The sequence below is a fragment of the Prunus dulcis genome, chromosome 2 (assembly GCF_902201215.1).
Source record: "Prunus dulcis chromosome 2, ALMONDv2, whole genome shotgun sequence".
Lineage (NCBI taxonomy): Eukaryota > Viridiplantae > Streptophyta > Magnoliopsida > Rosales > Rosaceae > Prunus > Prunus dulcis.
In genome coordinates this window covers 23,722,640-23,733,868 of record NC_047651.1, presented here as the reverse complement: position 1 = coordinate 23,733,868, position 11,229 = coordinate 23,722,640, and the positions used below count along the sequence as shown (strand labels likewise).

General features: G+C 38.3%; 3 protein-coding genes across 3 annotated transcripts; 2 read left to right on the top strand and 1 right to left on the bottom strand.

Moving 5' to 3' along the window:
• Positions 1 to 140: 140 nt before the first annotated feature.
• LOC117619328 (protein ODORANT1-like) lies at positions 141 to 1,213 on the bottom strand. The gene is made up of 2 exons (XM_034349255.1): positions 951 to 1,213; positions 141 to 670 (listed from the first exon to the last, which is right to left on the bottom strand). Exons 1-2 carry the CDS (start codon positions 1,211 to 1,213, stop codon positions 196 to 198), a joined length of 738 nt encoding a protein of 245 aa, XP_034205146.1. The 3' UTR covers positions 141 to 195.
• A 2,607-nt stretch (positions 1,214 to 3,820) lies between these two features.
• LOC117617235 (pentatricopeptide repeat-containing protein At4g25270, chloroplastic) lies at positions 3,821 to 5,836 on the top strand. The gene has a single exon (XM_034346528.1). It carries the CDS (start codon positions 3,934 to 3,936, stop codon positions 5,530 to 5,532), a length of 1,599 nt encoding a protein of 532 aa, XP_034202419.1. The 5' UTR covers positions 3,821 to 3,933; the 3' UTR covers positions 5,533 to 5,836.
• A 2,455-nt stretch (positions 5,837 to 8,291) lies between these two features.
• LOC117620133 (21 kDa protein-like) lies at positions 8,292 to 9,294 on the top strand. The gene has a single exon (XM_034350251.1). The coding sequence runs from the start codon at positions 8,469 to 8,471 to the stop codon at positions 9,051 to 9,053; it is 585 nt and encodes a 194-aa protein (XP_034206142.1). The 5' UTR covers positions 8,292 to 8,468; the 3' UTR covers positions 9,054 to 9,294.
• Positions 9,295 to 11,229: the final 1,935 nt, after the last annotated feature.

Below are 11,229 nucleotides of genomic sequence, written 5' to 3'. Positions count from 1 at the left end.
TCCTTTGCCTCATCATTTTTCAGATAGAATGATTAAGTCTCCAACATACAAAGTCGTCTTCTTTTTTTTATTGGTTACTTTGTTTGGCTATGTACTTCTTATAGAGAGAGAGAGAGAGAGAGAGAGAGAGAGCGCTTTGGTTGGTAACTTTTTTGTGGGTTCTGGTACTGAAAATATATGACCGTGTGTCAGTCACTAATTGATACACCCGAGCTCGAAATCTTCAACTCCAAAATCCTTGCAGTCCAAGAGCCATGCTAAGCTATTATCCTCCGCCGGATTATCAGCTGCCGAGCTATCTTCTGATGAGGCTGAAAAATCCCATGTCAAATCTTCCAGGAATGTATCGGATAATATGTAGCTCATCAACGGGTCATCTTCACTCTTTAGGTTAGGCTCCAATGGCTGGGATTCATTGCTTGAGGAACTTTCAGCTGCAGAAGAGAGTCCATGTTCTGGGATATTCACGTTCTGCTGATTCATGTCTAAATCTGCAGGTGGATTGTTTGGTTTACAAGGCATTTCTGGTGGAGTAACTTGCTTGCGGAGAGGTTCATGGGTGATTGGATCAATGCCCATCTTGATAAGCTTCTTCTTGATGTGTGTGTTCCAGTGGTTCTTGATCTCATTGTCAGTTCTTCCAGGCAATCCTGCTGCAATTTTAGACCACCTGGAGGCAAAATCACAGCTCAAATTATGCTAATTACATGTCAAGTAAAACAAAACAAAAAAGCTTACCTAAAAGAAGTGATATTTATACTAGAATAAGCATAGCAAGTGCTGTTTTGCACAGCTGAAGTTGTTACAGCTTTAAGCTCTTTAATCAGTGTGATGTCTAAAAAAGTTTGATTATAATGTTATATATGATTTATGGGTCCTAAAAGCCGAAGAAACAAGAGAATGGTTGGTGACAGAAGCAGTAGAAAGTATAGCAAAGAACAAAAGCGAACCTATTGCCAAGACGGGAATGGAGGTCAATGACAAGTTGCTCCTCAGCTTCATTAAGGAGGCCTCTTTTCAAGTCAGGCCGGAGGTAGTTAGTCCACCGGAGGCGGCAGCTCTTGCCGCAGCGCCTGAGGCCGGCGAGCTTGGGGACTGCACGCCAACAGCATTGGCCATGTGCGAGGAGAAAATTCACCAATTTCTTGTCCTCCTCAGCAGTCCATGGCCCTTTCTTCACACCAAGCTTGTCACAACAAGGTTGCCTTCCCATCACTTTGTTTGTGCTGCTAAGTGTAGTGTGTAGTACTTGCTACGCCAAAGCCCCACTCACCTTCCTTTATATACTAACTGTGAGTAGTGGCTGCCTTGCTTTTTAGGGGAAATAAAGAAGAAGAAAGAAAAAAGAAAAAATGTACACCAAGTGCCAGTTTGGCATTGCTTATTTGGGGTGATAAGTGATTTTTAAAAAATTTTGAGAAGCCCAACCTGTTTGGTAAACTGTGAGAAAATCACTTATTGTTAAAAATTGCTGTGAGAGAAAGCTATAAGGGAAAGCAGCTAATGTAGTGCTTTCATTTTCTGATTATGCAGGAATCAATTTCGAAGAGGAGTTGGGTTTAATGATTAATTGGCAATCATTTTTTGATTATGAGTAAAATCAATACCAACAACACTTTTAACAAAATTTTTACCAAACGCCAAACTACTTTCTCTCACAGCTGATTTCTCTCACAGCAAATTTGACAGCGATTATTTTCGCAGCACAGCAATGCCAAACTGGCCCCAAGTCTCACACTCTTGACTTATATGCGTGGATGTCACAACTAAATTTTGGACCAAATATAAATTGACACTTTCGTCTCACACATGGGGCATTGGGCATACCCATAACTTCATGTTCCTCCTCTTCCTTCCCTTGCTTTTGGTTGAGAAAAATATTGCATTTACCAAACTTACTTTTTTACCTTTTGCCATCCTCAACCAAAACAGAAGTAAAGATTAACCCTCCTTCTCTTTTTTTTTTTTTTTTTTTTTTGTTTTGAAACTAAAGAAACCTTTATCAAACTTTTCATAAGCATGCACCGCCACATAAGAATTTTGAGAGTATCAAAAGAAGAGAAAACTCTTCGGTGCTTTCTCTTATATGAATAAATTCTCATAAGAAATTAGTGAAGAAATTATTTGATTTGTGCAATTTTGGTCCCAATGGCGCATGCATAGCCCAAGCAAAAGGCCCTTTTCAGGGGTATCATTCCAGTCGCATTGTGGATGTGGTGATAAGTACATGCCTGCCTCAGTCCTATCCAAGGATTCTAATATAAAATTATAAAAGGAATAAATAATTTAGGGTTAATTAATTTTACAGACGCGTGAATGCAGTTGCTTGATATAAGAGTGAGGCCAAATATTAATATAGGAGCGCACAATGTCGATTGATTATATTCCAAACTTGTCCTCATCCATGTGGGGGATTTCAGTTGGCAAATTCTGCAGCCAATCATAAAGCTACACCTAAGCATCGCCCAATTGCCTTTCCATCTCTTTCCTTTTTCAAATTGTACCACAATTTCTCCACCTTTCCTTCAATCTTCGTCTCACTCTTACTTAGGCATTTCATCACCCATATCGTCACCACACACCATTGAAAATTTCATTTGTGTTTCTGGTTTTGCCCATCTTATTTTTGTGCATTTTTTCATTTTACAAGTTGGATTTTTGTAAACTTTCACGGCCAGTGACTAATTATTTTATTTAAATTGAATTAACATTCATGTCGTTATTTAGTGAATTTTAAATATTAGCGCATAAAAATTGACTTGACTTTAATTTTGATTGTGTTCAAACTATGAAGGTCTTGTAAATAGATGTAGGTGAGAAATCATTTTTTCTCCCCTTGTAAATCACATGCTAGTGTATACAAATGCAATGTTGATAGTGAAATATGTGTACAGTGTTGCTAACTACTTACAACCAAACGATCCGCACTTGTTTTTTGCAGTTTTAGAAAATCTGAATCCCTGAATATGAAGACCCACCAAACAAATAATAATAATAATAATAATAAAATCTAGACAAGGGAACCATAACTTGTTTTTGTATTCTAAACCTTACGAAATCATTACCTAAATTAGTGATGTAATGCATGAGTTTATCTGCCGTCATTAAGCTATTACCAATCATAATCAATTAAACTGCCAAAAACAAAAAACAAAAAAACAAAAAAAAAAACAAAATTGGAGTTGCAACTTTTCTCCATTAATTCAACGTGTGTTGTAAATTTTCAAAGGTGTTGGTTGGTCTGGTAGAGTTGTTTGCTGCTCATATCCAATCAACTATTTTGTATTAGTCATAATAAACTTTGAGTGTTGAGGCAGCAAAGCAAAGCAACATCCCTTTCGACCACGAAACGCAATCCAATTTTAAAGGAGATCAATAAACCATCTTTAATTTTGAGTTTTTTTTTTATTACCGTTTTCTTTGATTCAGAGTAGAGTTTGGGTTTGATTGATGGTGTAATGCACAGGTCAATTGCTACGTGAGTTGTGCTGATTAATTAGATGATAAGCGAAGATGAATGCAGAGACTGCTTTGTACATTGTAATGATGATGTAAGATACACAACTTTGGGCTTTATTGTTAATTCTCAAGCTAAATGGGGCCCATCCCATTACTGTTAATTCTAAAGCTAATCTTACATTTAAAGGATGGACGGGCTTCTCGTTGAAATCTTCAACTGAGATTCCATTGCGTAAAATATACCCCCCATGGAAAATATATAGAAAAATATTGTCACTTTGTTCTATCGAGAGAGCTAAATCCTAAAGGGTTCATTTCAATGAAGGATAATTATGCACAGAAAAAAAGAAAAAAGAAGAAGGAAGATCATCATTTTATTTGAATCAAGTTCAAGATCTGCAATTGGGCTAGTTTTCATAGGCCCATTCCCATACTAGCAAGCAACTCATAAAAATTTGTTTTCAGTTTCTTTCCATGACCATCATCTGGTTCGATCCAACAATCCTTTCACAAATGGTGACCACTTTACAACCGCTGAGTTTCCACACAGCAAAACTGAGCATCTGCTCTTCCAAGAGCAAGAAAAACAAGAAGCAAAAACAAGTTAACCAAAATCAAAGCAACAACTCCCTCTCTTTCCCGAAAACAATCCCAACCCCCCTCATTATCTACCATAAACCCCATTCCCAGACCAAGCTCCAAGCCCTCGACGCCGTCGTCAATGACCTTGAAGCAGCCATTGGTAAAGGCATAAACGTCGATACCGAAACTTTTGCTTCCCTGTTAGAAACATGCTATCAATTTCAAGCCATGGACTACGGTCTCCGAGTTCACCGTCTTATCCCAAGAAGCGTTTTACGTAGAAATGTAGGCATCTCGTCGAAGCTTCTTCGGCTCTATGCTTCGCATGGCTATATCGAGGAGGCTCACCAGGTGTTTGATGAAATGCCTAAGAGGGACGTGTCTGCTTTCTCCTGGAATTCACTTATCTCGGGGTATGCAGAACTGGGTTTGTATGAGGATGCTATGGCGCTATACTTCCAAATGGAGGAAGAGGGAGTTGAACCAGACCGGTTCACGTTCCCTCGTGTTTTGAAAGCTTGTGGGGGAATAGGGTTCATTCAAATAGGTGAGGCTGTGCATCGCCATATAGTGCGATTGGGTTTATTGAATGATAGGTTTGTGCTGAATGCATTGGTGGACATGTATGCCAAATGTGGTGACATTGTGAAGGCTCGGAAAGTGTTTGATAAGATTACTAGTCGAGACCACGTCTCTTGGAACACCATGCTCACGAGTTATATGCGTCATGGGCTTCTGTCGCAGGCTTTGGACATCTTTCATGAAATGCTTCATGAAGGGCACCAGGCAGACTCTGTTGCCATATCCACTATCCTCGGAGCTGCAGAGTCATCATTGGAGATTGTAATTCAAATCCATGGATGGGTAATTCGACAAGGAGTTGAGTGGAACTTGTCTATTGCCAATGCCTTGATTGCAGCGTATTCGAATCATCACAAGTTGAATCGAGCAAGATGGTTGTTTTTTCATATGTCTGAGAGGGATGTCATAACATGGAATACTATGATTTCAGCTCATTCTAAAAGCCCGGAAGCCTTGCTGTTTTTTGAGCAGATGGAGAGTTCTGGTGCCTTGCCAGACAGTGTCACATTTGTGTCAATATTATCGACTTGTGCCCATTTAGGTTTGGTGAAGGATGGTGAGAGATTATATTCTGTCATGAAAAATAGATATAGAATCAGCCCAATTATGGAACATTATGCTTGTATGGTGAATCTTTACGGAAGGGCAGGTCGAATCAGAGAAGCTTATGGTATCATAGTGGATGGAATGGAGTTCGAGGCTGGTCCAACTGTGTGGGGTGCATTACTGTATGCTTGCTACCTTCATGGAAATGTAGATATTGGAGAGGTTGCAGCTGAAAGGCTTTTTGAGCTGGAGCCTGATAATGAATACAATTTTGAGCTTTTAATTAAGATTTATGGCAATGTGGGTAGATTGGAAGATGTAGAGAGAGTGAGATTGATGATGGTGGAGAGAGGATTGGACTAATAGTCCCATCTCTGTAGTGTTGAGGTTTAATTCCACAAAATTAAAATCTCCTGGTTGGCTTGCCCCTAACTCTAGCTGGCCTTGGGTCCTTCCTTCGTGGCTCAACATGGATCTTAAATGGCCTTGGGTCCTCCCTGCAGACAAGTGAATGTGGCTGCTCGTGGCTGCAAAACCCCACCTCACCTGTTCATCTCTTTCGTGCCTCCGTTATGACAGAGAAGACACATGAATTTATCTGCAAAAAGGCTTCAGAGGAAATGTGATTAAAATTATTGTTCAGTAGATAAAATGTATAACTTGTAAATTTCCAACATAAGAAAAAATAAAATAATTCATTTTTCTTAACTGAAGAAACCATGGCATTAGTCCACAAGCTCCAGCCAGCAGTGCATGTGAAAGGACAGATGATTAATTAGGTTAATGTTAACCCAAAATCCCAGCTACCATGCAATAATAGTTCAATTCATTTGCTGTATAATATACTATAATTGCACATGTGCTGATTCAAATCTACCTGGTAAATTTATATCATAAATCCCCTTAGGTATCATTCGAGTATCTTTTTCGACAAGATGCTTCTACTATTATTTATTTTCAGCCTGTTTCATTATGACCTGGCATTATTGAGCTCAATGATTCACAAAAAATCGTACATCCCAACAAACAATTGGTCCTCGTTGTTCATGATCAACCAAAGACATTCTCTTCTCTTCGGCATAACCATGCTCATTAAAGCTGGAATTACAATGTTAATCCAATAAATTGTTCATAAACATGGCAATAAAGCTTGTTTTTTAAGGACTTTTTCTATTGAGAGACGATAACATAATAAACTCACACACACTACACGAATTTTAAGACTCACGTTCAAGACCTTACATGGGGGAGCAATTACTCTAAACCACTACACTAGTGATTCTTTTGCAAGGCAATAGCTTGCTTTATTAATAGGGACATCGTAGGTTTCAGCTCAAATGATTATTACAGAATATTTACGTCCGCATTAATAAACATATGCGTATTACATCTTCTATTTAGCTGCAAATTTTGTGTTTCTTCTTAACCCTTGAAATAGGACAAGCAAAAAAAAATTTATATAAATATTAAGTTTAAATATCTTATCAAAAAAAATAAAAAATCATTCGTTTATATTATGTACAATTAATACAATTAATACCTATGTGTCACATTCCTGGATCGGCTCTGCCGTAGCACGATATTGTCTGCTTTGGGCCCCCCTCTCTGCCCGCACGGTTTTGTTTCTAGGAGGTTCCCAGTGGGTCACCCATCTTGGGATTGCTCTAGCCCCCAACTCGCTTAACTTCGGAGTTCCTACGACTCCGAAGCCAGTGAGCTCCCAAAAACAAAACCATGCGGGCAGAGAGGAGGGCCCAAAGCAGATAATATTGTGCTACGACGGAGCCGATCCCAGAATATGACACATGCCAGTTTTTTCAACCGACTACAAATTGTCATATCTCGTGCTGTGAAGAGGCTTGAAATGTTTATATTCATATCTCAACCTCTTCACAGCACAAGATATGACAATTTGCCAATAATGCAGTTTGGTGGGTCCTTATGGAGTGACAGAAGCAACCAAAAGCAGAGTTTGCTTATTTAGCAGCATTCTCTGCTCTTTTTTATTTTAATCTCCGCAGTGCTTCAAAATGGACATGTAGAAACAAAACCACTAGTTTTATATAATAATATCAATGGTAACAAATAGGGTTCATAATAGATGAAGTAAATCTTAGTTTCTGGCCTTCTGATAATCCAGTGACTGAAAAATATCATGTCGGTAAGGGATTTGAGAGCAGAAGCAGAGGCCAAAAATAATAGAGAGAAGGGGTGGGGCAGAGCTGCAAAGGACTTTGTCTTCCTTCAACTGAGCTTGTTGAGTATGAACTGGCAGGTAACCTTTTTTTTCTCTTTGGTGGTTGATGAAATTTAATTCGAAGGTGAAACAAAAACAGAAAGCATTCCTTGCAGTTCATGTTCCTTTCACATTACTTTGGACAGTTTTTAATTTATGGGTTTCACATCTCCTTTTTAGTGTTTTAAAGGGTTTTGCTACCTTTCATCATTTCTCCTCAGTTAAACTTTGTCGTTTTGGTCGATTCAATTCCCCATTTCTCAACATCGTTCCCCATTTCTCAATATGTCTTGTAAAAAAAACTAGTTGTTTTGACCCCTCCCTTCACATTGCTTTCCCATGGAGGACTTTGAATTAGGTCAAATTGAACCCAAATTGTTTGCAAGTTAACAGACACTGGTTGAGGAGATGAAGCGCAGTGATCATGGAAAAGTCATATATCAGCACACCAGTGACGCTACAGGTAGACAGTGTCACTTCGGCAGCTTATGTTTTATACGACTCCCTCCCTAAATCTTGTTGCATAATTAAAGGAATTTCAACATAATCTTTTTCATAATCCGTGATTGGTGTTCAGATTTATTCATCATCACATCACATGAGGGGACACTAATTTCCTGGCCAAGTTTTTGTCCCCAATCAATAGCCTCCCAATATGTGGATCCCACATTACTAGCAAAGCTCATCGATTTCAATTTTCCGCCCATAAAATGTAAATTAAGTCACGTCGGTGGCAAAGAGTTAGGTAATTGATTTACTAACTTAAGGTTGAAAAATACAGAGTGGCATGTGCCAAAGTTTTCATTTAGTTGACAAGGATTTTAGTGGCCCCTTATTTATTTAGTGGCATCTATCACACCCTTTCCGCTTTCGAAGACGCAAAGGAAGATTTTTATTTTTAAAACAAATAAAAATTAAACCCCATACACGGATTGTTACACGGTGTACATAAATTCAGCATAAAACCCTCTATAAATATACAATCTCCTCACTCTCGAATCTTAACCTTCCCAAATCCAATCCCACTCTCAAATCCCAGTCCAAAGTTTGAAGCTTTTCTTCAATGGCTAGAGCCTCTGTTTTTTTGCTGCTACTTCCCATTTTCTACTTTGTTGGCACAGCCAACTCTACAGCCACAACAAGTGATACAAATTTCATAAAGAGCTCGTGCAGCGCCACCACCTACCCACAAGTCTGCATCCAATCCCTCTCTTCCTACGCCACTTCAATCCAGCAAAGCCCTCGGCAGCTGGCCCAGGCTGCCCTGTCCGTGAGCCTAACCAGGGCTCAAAAGGCCAAGACATTTGTGACCAAGTTGGCCAAATTTAAGGGGCTGAAGGCTAGGGAGTATGGAGCTGTCAAGGACTGCTTGGAGGAGATGGGTGATACCGTGGACAGGCTCAGCAAATCAGTCCAGGAGCTAAAGAACATGGGCAAATCCAAGGGCCAGGATTTCGTGTGGCACATGAGCAATGTGGAGACTTGGGTTAGTGCTGCTTTGACTGATGACAATACTTGCCTTGATGGGTTCTCTGGCAAGGCCTTGGATGGCAAAATCAAGGCCTCAATCAGAGCTCAGGTGCTTAATGTTGCACAGTGCACTAGCAATGCTTTGGCCTTGTGCAACAGGTTTGCCTCCAAGCACTGATGACAGCTGCAGATCCTGAATCTGAGTTTTTGTTTTTGTTTTGTTTTTTCTTATGTAAGAACTATTTTGATGTGGTTTGGTTTTGATATGTATAGTTCAGTCAGTATGTGATATAGAAGAGATGTAAAATATGCTTTAAGTGTTCTGAATCCTCTGTCTGTATGTGTGAAGCTATGAAGGCTGCTTGTTTTGGTATCTGGATTTTGAAACTTTTGAACTGTTTCAGACCTTAAATTATTCATGATGAGATCCTTGATTGAAGGGCCAAAATATCAATTTAAGAATATTTCAAGGGAGGCATGAAGGAACCATATGTCCGTACAACCACTTTCTTTTTCTCTTGGTAAAATAACAGTTGAACTTTGGCTATAATTATTTCCAAATTATGCTAGAATGCATGTGAGGACATGTGCACAATTGTAAGACGTTGAAGTATCATGTGCGCAATTATGAGTCTTAATTATATGTGTATAACTGTGAGTCGTTGATGCATCGTATTCGTAATTATAAATCTTAATTGTACAGAATTCTAATGCATCAACCACTAACAATTATCTATTTTTAGGCATCAATTATGTAGAATCGTTTGTGCGCATAGAGAATTAATACTAGTGATGAAAAGCAATAACTAAAAACAGATATGGATGAGTGGTGTTGACACTGTTGAGTGTGAAAACAAAATTGGAGAGCGTGAAAGGTGAAACTGTCGGGAGAGGACAAAGAGGGACGTTTGTGGGACCTTGCGTGCGGGCGATGACCGCGTGAGAGAGTGAGGCTTTGAATGTGAAGATGAAGAAGACCACGTGTCAACAATCTATCTACTACAAGGTGACTTCACATGCATTTGGTTTGGCCAACAAATATCTAATGGATGGGATTGAAGATTGGGGATTGGGTTTGGGACACCGCAACGAGCTTTCCGTCTTTATCCAATCCTTGAGCTTTTCCTTTTAACATATGAATCAAAAAGCAAGAGGATATATATATATATATATATATATATATTTATATATCTTATCCAAAAAGAAAGAAAAAAGAAAAAGCAAGACGACATGTCATCTTGTTCCTTTCATGCCCTTCACGTTAAAAACACAGAAATTGGTAAATAATTGGTGGTGCAAAGTTTAGATATATTTCAATAAATATAAGTCAAGAATCGTGTCTTATCCACGGCCGCAGCTCTGGAATTTAGTTTATACCTAAAAAGAACAATAAAGTTTTCAATTCATGATTTCAGAATGAATTTTATTAGGCGTTCCTTTCCTTTCCCCAATCAGGTCGTATATAAATCTATCCATCTAGAATGGCGTACGTACGTAGGCAAATCGCAATGGCATGGGCACCCATCAGTTATGATGACTTACCTTTCCTTTCACAATATATTGTTTGAATATTTCAAGATATATAAGAGATTCATAATATTTGGCTCTTTATGGTGTTGAAGAATATTAAGGTTCATTACAAATAATATCGAGATATTTTGTATAAAATTTTATATATATACATGTCAGAATATGGTGGTTGAATTAGAGATAGTGTCGATATTGGTAATAGTGAGTTGAACTTTAACACATGGTTACCAAGGACGTTTGTGTAATTGTGATGGATGGTTGGGTAGTGCCACTGACCTAATGCAAGCATATTTTAATTAAAATTTCTAGAGATTCTAATTTCAATTAATAATAAGAGAACAAGTTCGAAATGACTAAAAAAGATATCGAATCATTAGATCATGTATTCTCCATGTGATCATCCCCATTCCCATGCTTGAATTAATGCAAGAATATACCAATTTAAAAATTTGACTTATAAACACTTTGCGCTTGGAGAAAACACGCATCACAAACCCGAGATGCCGTGTGGGAATTTTATCAATTACAAACTGTTTACCAACAAGATAAACTAACGACTGTGCATAAAACTACTGTATTTACAGTCACAACACATTCATTTCATTTCTTACGTTTGCATAGCTGCTTTTTTCGAAAAGAAAAAAACACTAATTATGCAAGATTAACCATTGCTTTAGTTCACTATTACTTCTTTGACAACACATGCTTCAAGTGTAACTCTCATTAATTTAAAATAATTATAATCTAATTAAACAAAAAATAAATAAAACTGTGCGCCACTGCCAATAAATTGTTCACTTGTGTGATAGGGAGGATTAGACTGG

What these genes read in the sequence shown, in the direction of transcription:
- LOC117619328 (XM_034349255.1), bottom strand. Translation starts at nt 1,213, where the DNA reads ATGGGAAGGCAACCTTGTTGTGACAAGCTTGGTGTGAAGAAAGGGCCA. An exon ending in CATTCCCGTCTTGGCAATAG is followed by an intron (nt 671 to 950) that starts GTTCGCTTTTGT and finishes TTTTGCCTCCAG; the next exon opens with GTGGTCTAAAATTGCAGCAG.
- LOC117620133 (XM_034350251.1), top strand. Translation starts at nt 8,469, where the DNA reads ATGGCTAGAGCCTCTGTTTTTTTGCTGCTACTTCCCATTTTCTACTTT.
- LOC117617235 (XM_034346528.1), top strand. Translation starts at nt 3,934, where the DNA reads ATGACCATCATCTGGTTCGATCCAACAATCCTTTCACAAATGGTGACC.